At 45.2% G+C, this 16,921-nt stretch overlaps 1 protein-coding gene across 7 annotated transcripts in view; it reads right to left on the bottom strand.

The window, feature by feature from the left end:
- The window catches only part of Fbxo25 (F-box protein 25), a 31,636-nt gene extending 15,045 nt beyond the window's left edge, over positions 1–16,591 (bottom strand). For 2 of the 7 annotated variants that reach the window (XM_034520620.2, XM_034520624.2), the window contains exons 1-5: positions 16,448–16,574; positions 9,673–9,813; positions 4,977–5,077; positions 4,094–4,143; positions 1,093–1,185 (exon numbers count right to left, since the gene is read on the bottom strand). In XM_034520620.2, coding sequence (XP_034376511.1) covers positions 1,093–1,185; positions 4,094–4,143; positions 4,977–5,077; positions 9,673–9,806 — 378 coding nt within the window. In that variant the 5' untranslated portion in view covers positions 9,807–9,813; positions 16,448–16,574. Of the gene's footprint in view, positions 1–1,092; positions 1,186–4,093; positions 4,144–4,976; positions 5,078–9,672; positions 9,814–13,880; positions 13,973–14,542; positions 14,854–16,447 lie in introns of those variants that run through there. The other 5 variants (XM_034520617.2, XM_076913862.1, XM_034520618.2 and 2 more) reach the window with 4 other exon arrangements.
- Positions 16,592–16,921: the final 330 nt, after the last annotated feature.

Below are 16,921 nucleotides of genomic sequence, written 5' to 3'. Positions count from 1 at the left end.
AATAAGCCACTTCTACTTTTTTTTTTTTTGGTTTGTTTTATTTTTAAGGATTTATTTATTTATTATTTTATGTATATAAGTATACTGTCTCTGTCTTCAGACACATCAGAAGAGGGCATCGGATCCTATTACAGATGGTTGTGAGCCACCATGTGGTTGCTGGAATTGAACTCAGGACCTCTGGAAGAGCAGTCAGTGCTTTTAACCTCTGAGCCATCTCTCCAGCCCCCGTCACTTCTACTTTGTACAAAAATATTATTTACAGAAGTACTGTAGAGCGGGTAGCAAAAGTACTGTGAGAGCTGGCCTGTGTCCTCCCTGGATACCTAACTCCTCCACTCTTGAACAAGTTCCATCAGCAGGACAGAAGCACCTAGACAGATGCTCTGCAGGAGCTCAGGAGCCACTGCCCTGTGAACACTGGACCCGGAAGACGCTGTGACCGCCTCTCCTGCCAACCACTAGTGCTGCCTAGAGTCACACATTACACATGACATTAGCAGAGGCCAAGAGCCATCCAGCCTCACATCTCTGAACTGCAGCAACACTTCGAAATGCCTAGGAGGCAGTGAGAGCCTCTAGCAGCGCTGGAACAGGCTAGCCGATGTGAAGGCGGACTGGTCCTTTACCAACAATGCAGTGCAGTGGATAAGCCCCAGACAAAAGCAAACCCCACGTGGGATAATACAGCAAAGACCTTTCCCTTCTGAAGATCATCAAGACAGAAACTTCTCAAAAGCCATCAGTAATGCAGGGAGACTTTCTGGAGTTCTATTTTGTGTAAAATTCTCTTGTCTATTAGCCAGTTACTCCTTTGTATATAACAAGGCTCACTCTGAGAGGACATGAGAAGTAGAACATGCATGTGGAGTCATGAGGGATCTTCATGAGCTCAAATGTAGAAGGTGTTTCCAAGAAAAAGGCCCTGTAGTATCTTAGCTCCCGTGGCCTCTGGGACGTGCAGCAGTGACCTCAGTGTGTTAACCCTCCCCCCCCTCATGTCTTCCCCTGAGCTATCCCTTTCCTTTCTGTACATAGACAGGTGACCCTTTATTTGAGAGTCATCGAAGCTGCTTCTCCAAGAACACTTACTTTGACCACATAAGTGAACCTTCTGATATCCTGAATCGCACTTGAGAAGTCTAGCCGGTTGAAGGCTTCTCCCAGGGTGCAGTAGCCATGCCTCTAGAAGACATCAGACAACAGGGAAGTCAGCCAGCCAACGTCAGTTATGGCATAAAAGTCTCTAACGAAAGGCATTTGTATTAATTCCATGTCCAATGTAAAGGAGAAGAGAGTAAAAGACAGCCGTGCTAAATGCAAGCCCACTGTGTGTCACTGAGACACGCAGCCCGGCAGGTTTTCACACTGCTGGTACTCTGCTTCCTGTGGCTGGGGACAAGGTGGGGTGAACAGGAGGCCTCGGGATCTGGCTGTATATGCTGAGCTGCCTGCATGTCTCTGCAGAGAGCTCTGACTGCTCTGGGAGAAATGTGCTCATGTGACCCGAGCCTGACAACAGCTGGTTTCCTGGCTGGGATCATGTGAGCTAAGCACCCCAAAAACCAACTGCTATAATGAGATAAAGGTCTGGGAATCAAAAATAAAATATAATTTCTCCTCATGTCATAAGTAAAGTTTGCCGTTCTGTGTGAAATGTCTTCTGTTTTCTGTATCGGTCTGTACAGATTTCTCTTCAGGTCAAGACGGATCTTAAAACCTTCCTTCTGCATCTGAAATACGTAAACCACACACAGATTTCCAGTTCAGAGTTATGGGGGCAGGTGAGCTGGAGGGCAGTTAGGAACCACAGGTGACTCTGAATTAGACAAAAGTTGTCAGGGCTTCTGAGGTGCCGCAGAGACAGCAACGGATCTGCTGACCTCTGCTGACCTTGTGGGGAAACTACGTAGCTCTAAGAACAGCCCTAATGTGTACAACCCAACCACACATCTGCACGAAACAAAATCCCATGTTTTCTCAGCATTTGCTACATGCCAACCACTGCTGTGGAGTTGTGGGGACACAAAGGACAGAGTACGAAGTATAATCTGAGGTGCATTTCACTGTAAGGAAAACCCTTATGGTGGTGAGGCCGCCTCTGCAGTGACGACGCACTCACATGGAACAAGGTCAGCAGGCACTCAGGAGCACCTGTCTTCAATGGCCGCCTGGGTCACTACAGGACCAGACACAGACCCGACAACCAGTCTTGAGTTGTTTGTGAGCCTGCCAGACCCCATCCCACGAAGCCACGAGATGCCCTGGCAGTCTCCTAATAAACTCCCCTTGTTGCTTTTCCTAGATAGAACCCACACGACTCACAAAGTAGGGGAGATATTTAATTGAGCTTAGGTTAGTATAATTAGGTTAACTCTGACAGTCTTTCAATGTTATGTATGTCAAGGACTGGACTCATGCTACGATCACTTAAGGACATTAACCATCACCAAGTTTCCCACAGTCAAGCGTCTTCTAGGAAGCAGAGATGGTTTAAAGACATAATCGTTAAGAAGCCTGCCACCAAGTCTAACACCTGGAGTTCAAGCCCCAGGACCCACACAGCAGTAGAAAGAGAGAGCCGACTCCTACAAACTATCCTACAAGAAGACTTCCTTATCCCTACCATAGCATAGACACACACACACACACACACACACACACACACACACACACACACACGTTTAACATTTCTGGAACACTTAACTGATCCTAACTTCATAATTGTGTTAATGTAAAGTTGCACCATTGGTTTCTTTTTTCTCAACAGCTGTAAAATAAAGCAAATGCAGATGTTCAAGGTCTATAAAAGGAACTGGGTTACTTAAAACTAGGCAGAGAAACAAGAGACACAATGTTGTCAACTGGTTTATGTAGTGACTCATTAAAGGGCTTTCGTCAGCTTAGCAGGCAAATGCAGATAGAAGTCCACAGTTCTGCAGAGCCAACACCAGTGCAGCTTTTCAGGAGCCACTTTGCATTATGCGAGGAGGAGCTCATGGGCATTTGTGGTGGTTTGAATATGCTTGGCCTAGGGAGTGGCACTATTAGGAGGTGTGGCCTTACTGGAGGATGTGTCACTGTGGTGTTGAGCTTTGAGACCCTCCTCCTAGCTGTCTGAGGACAGTCTGCTCCTAGCTTCCTTTGAATAAAGATATAGAACTCTCAGCTGCTCCAGCACCATGCCTGCCTGGACACTGCCATACTTCCTGCCTCAATGATAGTCGACTGACCCTGTGAACCTGTCAGCCAACCCCATTAAATGTTGTCCTTTATAAGAGTTGCCTTGGTCACAGTGTCTGCACACAGCGGTGAAACCCAAAACTGGAGATAAAGAACAGTCTTCAGCAGCACCAGCAGCTCACACTGACAGAACACGGATCCAACCCACAGGAATGTCTGCTTGATGTAAGGAACCCTTACAAGCTGATGTGGACAGGTGGGGATCAAAAGTACACATACATCCAAACTCATGGATCACATACAGTACAACCACCACTATCACACCCATGTGTGGCATACTCACTGTCCATGCACAAACGGATCACGAATATGTACTATGCATCACGTTCATATGCATCATGTTACATAAACATGCCATATACCGCACACATGAAATATCACATATACATTATATACCAAATACACACCACGTACGCCATATATACAAATATACCACACAGCACTCAGAGGTCAGAGCATGTGCCGTATCTATGCACACACCACACACAGGCGCAGACCATCCATACACATCCACCCAGCACAAGCACGTACCATACAGATCATAGAACAAACATACTACATACCTTATATACCTCTAATACATCTAACACATATGCATGCCTATGCCACACATTCCCAGTGCACAGCCATACACATATTAATGAACACACGTACATGTATATAACTATAATCACCGTTTCAAAAAGATGTCATATATATACATGTGTGTAAACATGTATATAACATATATATATACACACACATACATTGGGATATGAGTTATAGACCTTATATTACTAATGAAGTTATTAATTACTATGACGTGTCCAACAGAGAAATACATTACACGTTCTTCTAACGGCACACTTACTTCCTTTGTGCTTTCTTTATGGACATAGATCCATTTTTCACGATAAAAACCTAGAACAAAGATGAGATGTTTTTAAAACCTAGCAAATCATTTCAACCTCACTACTTTAGGAACACCGTGATGACAGGACACACTAAGGACATGCTAACAACATTATCTCCCTGTCCCAGCTAGGAGCTCCTCTGCTCGGGTCAGTGTTAACATGCACTTTGCTCCCTAGTATCCTGAAAGTGCTTAGACACCTCTACATGAAAAGTTATTATTTTTGACACTACCATACCTTATTAACTTAGAAGAAAATTGATATTTTCATACCAAAGTATAAATGCTTTAAAAATAGTATACTATTATCCTATATCATTGTATACGTAATAGAAGGTGCTAGTCTTTTACTGCCTCTTACAGCCATATGTGGTGCATGTGAGACATAAAGGTTCTTTACATGGTTCTACCTTCTTCTCACCTTTACAGCTATTCATGGCATGTGCCGAAGTGGGTAGAGCTGGGACAGAACTTCCTCAAGCCTGTCTACCTGTCCAACGTCACCCTCTGTTCCAACTCTGCCCACTGCTGGCTCCTGTCCTCACTCCCCATGGCCCCACATCAAGACAATCCCTCCTAAGGACCTTTCTGCTCAGAAAAGCTCAGTGCAGGACCACACGTGGCTACTCAGAAGCAGACATAAGCTTCAGGCTTGACATTCTTGTTTGTCTAAACAGCTGAGTTGCAAACAGTCTGACCCAGACAAATAGGCAGCACTAAGCAGTGTTTGCACACACAGCTCCATCACCGAACCTCAGAGAGCACTGCCGTGCAATTCATCGTGATAGCATGTATATTCCACACATAAAAGATTACAGACTTATCATGAAGACACTCTTACTGTGAGCAGCTGTGTCATTTCCAAAATGTTCCTTCTTCCTCTTTTTGGCTGCATAGTCACACTCATTATTGAATATTTCTTCTTCGCCGCTATTTAAGATACTAAAATAAAGATACTTCATTAAAGTAAGTTTTTCATGGAGAAATTCATTTAGTGTGTCTTTTCTAAGAGAATGTTAGCTTGGTAACTCAGAGGATCATAATAAAGTCTCTATCAAGTCCTGGCGAGGACCAGTTAAACTGCATGGAAGTCAAGAGCTGGAAACTCCAGGGAGATGTCTACTTCTTTTTTCATTTTGAAGGAACTAAGATTTAATCTTGTTTCTTTAAAAAAAAAAAAAAATTACTCCAGAAAGAAAGAGTGGCTTTAGATTCTCCCAAACATCATAACACTTTAGAGCTAAGCATTTATAAACAAAACCATAGAAGCCCTGAAGGGAACCTGAGTAGCAATATGAGTATGACATTAAACTTGCTGTGTCCCCAATCGAAGGACAGTGAGCATTATGTTCCTGTTTATCTTCTATAGCTTTCAAATACTGGGCTGATGACACCGACTGCTGCACTGACACCGACTGCTGCACTGACACCGACTGCTGCATTGACACCGACTGCTGCTGCACTGACACCGACTGCTGCTGCACTGACACCGACTGCTGCTGCACTGACACCGACTGCTGCACTGACACCGACTGCTGCACTGACACCGACTGCTGCACTGACACCGACTGCTGCTGCACTGACACCGACTGCTGCTGCACTGACACCGACTGCTGCACTGACACCGACTGCTGCACTGACACCAACTGTTGCTGCACTGACACCGACTGCTGCTGCACTGACACCGACTGCTGCACTGACACCGACTGCTGCTGCACTGACACCAACTACTGCTGCACTGACACCGACTGCTGCTGCACTGACACCGACTGCTGTACTGACACTGACTACTGCTGCACTGACACCGACTGCTGCACTGACACCGACTGCTGCTGCACTGACACCGACTGCTGCACTGACACCGACTGCTGCTGCACTGACACCGACTGCTGCACTGACACCGACTGCTGCACTGACACCAACTGCTGCACTGACACCGACTGCTGCATTGACACCGAATGCTGCACTGACACTGACTACTGCTACACTGATACCGACTGCTGCTGCACTGACACTGAGTACTGTTACGCTGTGCATTTTCTTAATAAGCACCTATCAAATATCAAAGTACTTAACAGAACTGATGGATCAAAGTTATATATTTATGATATTTAAATACATTTAAAGTATTTTAGCAGTTTTCCTTTTTTATAAAACAAGAAATTCAAGTCAAGCCACGACAACTCAAAAATCGTTTCTTTAAAGGAGAGTTTCCTCCTTGTAATAAGAAAAACTACACCAGCCTGGTCTACAGAAGGAGTCCTTGACAGCCAGGGCTACACATTGAATCCCTGCCTCAAACGAACAATCACACAGAGAAAAAGTATAAACAGCAATCCCCACCATAAACACTAAAACTGCATTTTTTGACACGCTGCAGTTAATTCTTGGTCTAAAGTGTGGAAGAAAGTACTGTGGGTCCAGGCTGGCTGGAGGAGCCTGTGAGAACGGCACGGAAACCACTGATCTAAAAGCACGCACTTCCCCATCACTGCTCTTGATGAAAAGATTGTATAAAAGCCACATTTCACCCACCGCAGTGTGCATTCCTAATCAGACAGCTGCGTTTGCACATTAAGTCTGTCCATCCATCCATGTCAGCAATGAAACAGCACAGACAATAGTGGTGAGCACCCAGGCAGCCAGAGAGCACCCCAGACACACAGCTTCACTCTGCCACAGCCGAGTCATGACACCAACTCCAGAGAACATATTAGGGCCTTGAATCTTACGATCTTATACTTACTCTCATGCTGATCTATTAGCACTGATTCAAACACTAGATCATTTTGAATCTGAAAAAGCTTAATCACAAACTTATCAAAGGAAAAATGAGACGCCATTGCTCTCCTGAAGCAATGTCACAGAAACGGAAGACTACAGAAGAGGACGTCCAGCCAGCTTCCTAAGCTGGGCCTCCATGTGTACAAGCTGTGGGATATTTACCATGCCACCCAGGTGCAGGAGACACTCATTTCCAGCTGAGCCACCTGGCTGCAGCTCCCACCTCACTGACCTTTCTGGCGGAATGTCCTCTAGGTACTATGACTGCTTCTGAAGCTGCCCAGGTTTGATGGGAAACAGAGGACTTGGAATGGAGCCATGGGAGACCCGGAGGTCAGGATCACGAACAATGCCTACGCTGGCTAACGATTAACTAGCTATGACGTAGTATTTTGAGGTTGGAAGAGGCTACACTTTTGGGTGATGGTTTTTTTTGTTGTTGTTTTTTTTTTTTGGTTGTTTGGTTGGTTGGTTTTTTTTTTTTTTGGTTTTTCGAGACAGGGTTTCTCTGTGTAGCCCTGGCTGTCCTGAAACTCACTCTGTAGACCAGGGTGGCCTCGAACTCAGAAATCCACCTGCCTCTGCTTCCCAGGTGCTGGGATTAAAGGCGTGCGCCACCACCGCCCAGCGAGTGATGGTTTTTTTTTACTGCCAAATTTATGAAAATCTAAAAGTAAAGAAAAAATTGCTTCCAGGGTTAAAACTAAATGTGTATAAATGTTAATAAAAGTATTTACATTGTGCAAACCTCTCAGTTTTTCATGTATATAAACTATCAGTCAACTTCATTTCAGAACAAACACTTCCTATTTTTATAACCTTTGGTCATATGACCAAGATAAATGTCACTTATCCAGCTTGGGGGTGGGGGGAGGAGAGGGGCTGGAGAGATGGCTCAGAGGTTAAGAGCACTGACTGCTCTCCCAGAGGTCCCAAGTTCAATTCCCAGCACCCACACAGTGATTCAAAGTCATCTGTAATGGGATCCAATACCCTCTTCTGGTGTGTTTGAAGACAGCAATAGTGTCCCCATATACATAAAATAAATAAATAAATCTTGAAAGAAAGAAAAACAGATAGAAAAAAAGTCAGACAGAAAGAATTTCAACAATAAATCCTCTTAGGGCAGGCAGAGAACTTTACTCTTCAAGGAAGAAATGTAAATGGCCTAAGAAGACATGAACATGTGGACAGCATCATTAATTATCAAGGAAACACAAATTAAATCTGCCACAGTACTTGAGGCCAGTAAGATGGCTACTATCCTGTCCAAAAGTGCAGCAAGTAAGCTTTAGGGAGGATGTAGAGAGTGGAAGCCTTTAAGCACCAGTGCTGAAAACATATCGGGGTACAGCATAGAACAGAACAGCCAGCGTGGAACAGAACAGCCAGCGTGGAACAGAACAGCCAGCGTGGAACAGAACAGCCAGTGTGGAACAGAACAGCTGGTGTGGAACAGAACAGTTGGCATGGAACAGAACAGTTGGCATGGAACAGAACAGCTGCATGGAACAGAACAGCTGCATGGAACAGAACAGCTGCATTGAACAGAACAGTCAGCATGGAACAGAACAGTCGGCATGGAACAGAACAGCTGCATGGAACAGAACAGTCGGCATGGAACAGAACAGTCGGCATGGAACAGAACAGTCGGCATGGAACAGAACAGTCGGCATGGAACAGAACAGTCGGCATGGAACAGAACAGCTGCATGGAACAGAACAGCTGGCGTGGAACAGAACAGCTGGCATGGAACAGAACAGCTGACATGGAACAGAACAGTCTGCATGGAACAGAACAGTCTGCATGGAACAGAACAGCTGCATGGAACAGAACAGCTGGCGTGGAACAGAACAGCTGCATGGAACAGAACAGCTGACATGGAACAGAACAGTCTGCATGGAACAGAACAGCTGCATGGAACAGAACAGCTGGCGTGGAACAGAACAGCTGCATGGAACAGAACAGCTGGCGTGGAACAGAACAGTCAGCATGGAACAGAACAGCTGCATGGAACAGAACAGCTGCATGGAACAGAACAGCTGGAGTGGAACAGAACAGCTGGAGTGGAACAGAACAGCTGCATGGAACACAACAGCTGGTGTGGAACAGAACAGCTACATGGAACAGAACAGCTGGCATGGAACAGAACATCTGGGCCTTAACACTGAACAAATTGCCATCTAAACCAAAGGAACTGAGAGCACAGTTTTGAGATGTCTACACTCCTGCACTCCTAACAGCACTAGTGACAACTGTGACACATCTGGGCACTCCCCACGGCTACCAAAAACAGCACACATGAACAAACCTGACTGATCCACACAAGGGAACAGCCTTAAGAAACAAAGGAACATTACCAGTACGTGACAAGACAAGCTGGGTCTTGAGGACACCACACTAACACATAGTCTAGTCACAAAGAGGCAAACACAGGGGCGTTTGGAGTGGCTTTGAGAGGTTGAGGGAAGGAGCGAGTTGATGTTCAATGGGGCCGAGGCTCTCAAGACATGTTTCTGATGCAGGCCTGGACTGAAGGGATGGCTCAGTGGCTAAGACAGCCTGCTGTACAAGCAGGAAGACTGAGTTCAAATCCTCGGCAGCCATGTGCAAGCTGAGTATGGATGACTACTCCTTTAACCCATGGCTGTCACAGATTAGACACGCCCAGACAAAATGGTGAGCAAAACTGTAGGTGACAGAGCTCTGCAGTGAGAGGCTGACAGCAGGGACCGGACCTCACTGGGACTCACATGCTGTGGTTGATGCTGAACTGGCTATCCTCGCTTCTGAGCCCGTGGCTACCAGGGTCACACCTTTTCCACCCATCCTCAGTTTTAATCCAGTTCCATCCAGGAGATCTCCAGTCCTGACCCAGAAACGGCATAGCTCTCCTGTTAAAAAAAAAAGAAAAGTTTTCATTAAAAGTTATATACAGGGGCTGGAGAGATGGCTTGGCGGTTAAGAGCACTGACTGCTCTCCCAGAGGTCCTGAGTTCAATTCCCAGCAACCAGATGGTGGCTCAAAGTCATCTGTAATGGGACCTGGTGCCCTCTTCTGGTGTGTCTAAAGAAGCAACAGTGTACTCATATACGTAAAATAAATCTTTTTTCAAAGTTATATACACATAAAGAACACAAATTTTGTTCTCATTTGGAACTAATCTCTTAACATGTGGATGCATACGACTCAGTGCTGGCCAGCCGTGGTAAGCCAGCAGTGATGATTATACGGCACTCTGTACTGAAGTGGTAACTAGGTTAAGCACAGGTGGGTCATGCTGCCCGACAGATAACGTGTCCCGAGCCAGCTGAGGACTACCACTCTCAGCGGCATTCCCCACGCCGTCCATCCCTGTTCAGTGCTATGAGGCAACTGAACATAATCCCACCTTACTCCAGAGATCACCGAGGGTGTAAGAAAATCAGAGGTAGGAAGTCGGAAGGCAAACGATTTGATCAGACCTTCACTTTACAGTGAGTAAAGGCGGTGGGCTGGGGGTGCCACCAGAGCCACACTGAAGTAGTGAGACAAAATGCTGCCATGTAGGTGCTGGGAAGCAGACCTAGGTCTTCTGCAAGAGCAGCAAGTGCTCCTGACCACTGAGCTCCAGGACAGGCACACAGCAGAGTGGCAGGCTTGGGAAGGCACGGGAAGGGATGCCTGGCTGAGTGTTAAGGTCCAAAGGTTATTCCCATACATCCTGAAGGTAAAGAACTGCCCGGCTAGTCATGTTCACACATTCAAGATGTCACCTCCCTCCAGAGGCTACCTGGTCTCTTCACACAAACAGGTCCCTTCCCACATTTCCAACCTGCTTCATCAGTCTCTGTCACTGTCATTATCTGAAATTATTTATGTTCTCGCCTTCTGTTTTCCTCCAAGATAATGCAGTGTCTTGCTTAGTGTTCTATCCAAGTGCCAAAGCAGCGTCAGGCGGAGCCAGAGTGCAGTAAACATTTACTTGTTTATTGAATGGATGACTGTAGTACAGACCCGTATCTCAGAAGCACAGTCAAACACATGGACACAGCATCCTAAGAGTAAGAAGTGTGGGAAAAATGGAGACGGCAGAGGAAGGAGTTCTAAAGAACACAATGGGTGATGGGCAGGCGGACGGAGACAAGCCAGGGAAAGAACTGGAAAGAAGATGGAGGGTGTGGAGGGAAAGATGGGAGAGATGGTGACAACCAAAGGGCACATGTTAAGAAAGGAATGACAAGGGAAGAAGCCATACAACACAGGAGTCCACATGTGCACAGTTTTTAGTTTAGTTATAGAAAGGGCACTTGGATTTGCACAGAACTTCAGCAGAGCAACCTGGATACTCAGAGGCACGGTATTTACATCAGAAAGGAACGCCCTTTCCCATGTGCAGGGTGCGGTAAGTGGCGGGGCATTTGCCTAACACAGATGAGGCTCTGGGTTTAATATCCTCAGCACTGAAAAGACAAGCAAATCAAAGCAGATATTCCATTGCTTTGAGTACTTGGGAGATCTCAAACTCTATTGACATTAACCAACAAAGGCCAGGTTACAGTGGGCATTTATACTATACGAAACAGAAAGGAAAAGGAAACTATGTAGATTTCAACAGTACCCTTGTATTATCTTTAAGAGGTCCTGGCCTAGTATGTGAAATGCATGCTAAAATAATTTTTGTTTTTGTTTTTTATACCAAAAGGAGTGCAAACCCCTTCTAAACTACTTTATACTCAGAACACATCTTTTTCTCTTGCGTATCAATTAAAATCCTGCATTAGGAGGTGCTTACCAAAATGTTCTTAGATTTTTAAACCTGTTATATTACAAGCCTATTTCATAGCTACCACTAATCTCAAAATGCAAAGTTCACCACCACATCACGTCAATCCAGACTTATAGGACTGTCAACAATGTTCAGAATTAGGGCAGAGAACACACTAGAGAACAGGAGACACAAGGGAAACTTTAAACAGAAACCTCAGCCTAAGCACACGCTACAGAAACATGGCTGTCGCAAGCAATTCTCAGAACTGCCCAAGTATCTCTCATTATCACAGGGGAATAGTCCAGAAAAAAATTAAATCAACCCTGAAAATCCTTAAAAGTTACTAATGACTAAATGAAGAACTGTTTCAATGATAACCACTGGACATAGATTAAGAAATGAGATGTGTCACCTGCCTATGGGAAGCAGCCTAGCACAGGAGCTAAAGTGCTCAGTGAAATGAGTGAGGACATTCGAAGACAATTCACATACGTGAGTTATAAAGTACGTGTTTGTGTGTGGTGCTTGCCTGTACACACAGACAGTATGAATACCATATGTGATAGAGAGAGAGGCTAGGGAGAAAGGCAGCACAGCTAGGAGGGCCCTGACGACAGAACATGACTATACAAGTATACACATCAAAAATGGAGAAGTGAGAGATCAACAGCAGCTATGGGCACCTGGGCGAGAAGACTAAGGCTGGAATGTTATGTGTCAGCTCTGAAACCCTGAGCAGACGTCCGGCTGAGCTGACGCCCGAGAACTCTGACTGGGACGGTGAGAGACTCCAACCTCTGAGACTTCATTTTTGAGCAGCGTCTAATGTGAAGCGTGTGCTTAGAAAGATGATGTTCTAGCCTCCTGAACCAGCAGTTAGTTCCACATCCTTGTCTTAGGTAAACCCATCTCCACAGCTAACAAATTACCGAAGCTCCTTAAGATGCAAACACTGCGCTAACGCCGGTCCCTGTTAGCGTCAAAAGATTTTAACAGTATTTATAAAATGAGCCACTGTGGCATTTCCAACTACATTTTGATTAATGTCAACTCTATGCGACTTTAATGCATCGAACAACTTAGTGAGAAAATCGTTTGCTCTGACCATTCCACCGGCTAAGTGTTTCGATGGTTAAAGGACAGGTAGCTAGCAAACCATAAAAATCAAACCCTTAACGTTCCCGATTTCCCAACCTAGAGGAACATACTTGTTCTTTTAACAATTTACTTTACAGACTTGTCACGACATGGTCTTGTGACTGCAGTTCATTAGCTTAAAGTGTAGTTTCTGTAGTTTATAAACTAAGGCAAATTCTGGAAGCAGATGTATTAATAAAGATGACAAAAGGCCACCCGGATCTGGGCTATAGAGCAGTAGTACAGCACTGGCCTAGTGCTCATAAGGCCCTGGGTTCAAGCCCAAGCACCACTACAAACCAAACAAACAAACCACCACTGGGGCTATCCTAGTGCTCAAGTAGCTGAGGCAAGAGTTCAAGGCCAACCTGAACTCTGGAGCAAGATCCTTCCTCATAAAACAAAAGACAAGTTGTAATTTATTTATTTATATTTATTTATTTATTTATTTATTTATTTATTTATTTTGGTTTTTTCGAGACAGGGTTTCTCTGTCCTGGAACTCACTCTGTAGACCAGGCTGGCCTCGAACTCAGAAATCCACCTGCCTCTGCCTCTGCCTCCCAAGTGCTGGGATTAAAGGCCTGCGGACAAGTTGTAATTTAAAAGGTTCATATCTCTGTTTTTTTTTTTTTGTTTTTTTTTTTTTAATAGAACCTGGAGCGCCTGATCAGGAAATAATGTTACTAAACGATTTTAAGTGATGACAACCCACATTTTATGGAAATTTATCTACCTGGTTTAAAAGACATGAAACGCCAGGATTTTCATTAATGTATTTAAATCAAAACTGCCTTTATTTTGAGGATTTGCAAAGGCTCAGATGGTCTAGTTTCTTTTCTGTTGCCGTGATAAAATACTCTAAAACCTTTGTTGAAGAAACGGTTTGTTTCACTTCACAGGTGACAGTCCACCCTCTGTACAAGTCGGGCAGAAACACAAGCAGAAACCATAGAAGAAGACTTCTAACTGGCTCTCGACTTGTGGCTTGCCAGGATAGCTTCATATAGCTCAGACCCTCCTGCACAGGGCTGTATAACCCAAAGAACCTTTAAGTGTCATAGGATACTCACCAATCAAGAAAACAGCCAATCAATACACCATAGGCCAGTGGTTCTCAATCTGTGGGTCTTGACCCCTTTTGGAGGGACAAATATCAGATACCCTGCATATCAGATATTTACATTATGATTCATAACAGTGGCAAAATTATAGTTATGAACTAGCAACAAAAATAATTTTATGGTTGGGGGGGTCACTACAACATGAAGAACTGTATTGAAGGGTCACAGCATTAGGAAGGCTGGGAACCACTGCCATAGGCCATGAGTTGATTGAGGTTTCTTATTCCCAGGTGTTTCTAAGTTGGCAACCAAGACTAGCCATCACATAAACTAAAATCCAGGAATCATTTCTGAAAATTTATATGTATGAGTAATGTCTGAGTCTACTCAGCTGTGACACAGCTTGTATAATCTGTACTTTTTAAAAATATGTATTTATTTTTATTTTATGTGTATGAGTGTTTTGCTTGCATGTATGTAGGTGCACCAAATCCATGTGGTGCACAGTAAATGACATACAAAGGTGTCACATCCTCTTGGAACTGGAGTTATATATGGATGGAAGCCACCGCGTGGGTCCTTAACCTCTGCAAGAGCAGCAAGCACTCTTAACCACTGAGCCACCTCTCCGGCCCTTATCTGCACTACAATTTAAGCACAAGAATTGCTACCTAATGCCAAAAAGCACTCCAGGCTGAAAACCTTTAAGTCTCTTCTGGGTTTCTATCTCCCATAGCAGGATATGAACATGGGATACTTCAGGACAGGATGAATTCTTCAAATTCATGTCCTAGAAAAAACTAACACTAAAGATCCTGAACTAAGCAAAATATACTATTTTCTTCTTCTCCTTCTCCTCCTTCTATTCTTCTTTCTCTTCTTCTTCTTCTTCTTCCTCTTCCTCTTCTTCTTCTTCCTCTTCCTCTTCTTCCTCTTTCTTCTTTTTTCTCTCTTCTCTCTTCTTCAACAAGCACATGTTCTCCTAATGAAAAGTTACAGCAAACACTAGAACTCAGAAAGGGTCAGGCATTAACACTGAACAATTCACTGAATTGCACCTAGTTTAGTCCTTACACTAACCTGTAAAGGAGGAAATAGCTGCACTTTACAAATTTAATTCTCTATCTGAAGGCTCACCAAGAGCTTAGCATATGCAAGGCACCGTGTCTGTTCGGCCACCAACATCAAAACAAAACACTATTTATACATGAGAGTACAGAGGCAAAGAATCCCATAGGACAGGATTCAAAATTATGGACTCTTATTCCACAAGCCATGTTCTTAGGCACTATATTTATAGTAACCATAACAGCCTATTAAAACAGATTCCAGGAAATTACAGGTTTGGGTGGTTTGAGTTGTTCTTTGTCTTCTTTTTTGGGGGGGGGGCGGGGGGAACTTTATATATGTGTTGCTCTATTTGTAAATTAGATGAAAAAATAAATAGATTGTACATCCGTTACCTTTATCTTCAAATCAAACGCTTTGCGTGTATAGCAAGAGCATTATAATGAGACAAATTAAAACAAAAATAGCAAGGCAGGTTCAATTTTGAAGGAAAAAAGCTTCACTTTTATTTTTTTTGTTTTAAATTCTGAGAACGATAATCTCCATTGTTCTAGAGTAAGAAAGGATGTATGATCTGTGCTGGAGAGATGGATCAGCGGTTAGGAGCTCACTGTAACTGCTCTTGCAGAAGACCCCCGCACTTGGTTCCCAGAAGCCAAACCAGGAAGCTCACACTGTAACTCCAGTCCATCAGGATCCAAAGCCTCTGGTCTCAGTCTCCCTGGGCACTCGTGCACGTGCGAATCCACACACAGATGCACACATAATTAACAATAATAAACCCCTTTTAAAAATCAATTGTCTTCGACCTAATAAGCATTTGATTTTTGCCAATGCTCTAGTTTTCTTACAAGATTTTCAAGTAAATTAAATCCAAACAACTTGGATCAATTGTAAATGTGGGTAAATTTGATTGTGAAAGATCATGAAAAAAAAAAAAAGAAAGAAAGAAAACCACTGCATACTTCAGACTGAATGTCAGAAATGGGGTTTACTCCAAGGAGTCCAGAGAGACCATCACAGATGCTTGGTAATAGGACAACATGCCCAGGAGCGAAGGAAAACGGAATGTGAAGGAAATGGGGGAGCTTTTCTGGTAATGGTGGGAAATCAAGCGTTGGCGCTGCAGATAAAGGGGGAAAGGCCCTTCACAGGGACAGTTCTCCAGATGCCTGAGTTCTGGGGAGTTTGAATAGGCCGACGGAAGGAGATGGAACTCCACTGGAACAGAGGCAGAAACGAGCTGTGAGGACAAAGATGCAAATTTCCCGTGTCTAGCGGCGAACGCACGGCGCAGGCCTGAAGGCTGGTGCACACACAGGTGTGCTCGGGAGGTCGCACGGACCCGCAGGGGACAGGCCGGCGACGGTGGGGGGCGGACGCCTGCACCCAGGGAGGTGGACGAGCCCACAGCCCGCTCGGGGACCCAGGGCAGCACGGCAGCCATCGGAGGGCGGGCCGGGGGAGCCCTGCCCGACCGTCCCTCCCCGTCCCGAGTCCCTTCTCACCTGAGGGTACCTTCCAGACGAGACAGCCACCAACCGCACCGAGCCGCAGCGTCCAATTATTGCCGGAAGCCGTCCACCTCCCGCCGAGGGCCACAGCTGGACGCCCCGCCTCGCCGCCCCGCTGATTGGCCTGCGCGGAGCCACGTGATTTGTGTTGCTACCCGAACTCGGAGGCCTCTGTGCGCGCATGCTCAGTGAGCACAAGCCCCACCCACCCATTCTAGGCGCCCGAGGGCCGGTTGTGGTGCTTTTTGACCCGCCTTGTTGGCATTGCCCAGGTCGTCTGGCGGAACCAGGGTGGTTAGCCTCAGTCTCTGGACGTCCTCTCCGGACCTACAGACTGCCCTGGCGCCGTGCTAGCAAGGACATCCGCTGGTCTACACTCACGCCCCTCACCTCACTGTCCCATTTGCCTGTCTGCCTAGGTAGGCAGCTGTCAATGCAAGGCTGCTCCCATGTCCTACACGCCAGTGT

This window comes from Arvicanthis niloticus, chromosome 16, assembly GCF_011762505.2.
Source record: "Arvicanthis niloticus isolate mArvNil1 chromosome 16, mArvNil1.pat.X, whole genome shotgun sequence".
NCBI classification, from domain to species: Eukaryota; Metazoa; Chordata; class Mammalia; order Rodentia; family Muridae; genus Arvicanthis; species Arvicanthis niloticus.
The sequence above is the reverse complement of the archived record's forward strand: the minus strand, read 5'-3'. Positions and strand labels throughout refer to the sequence as shown.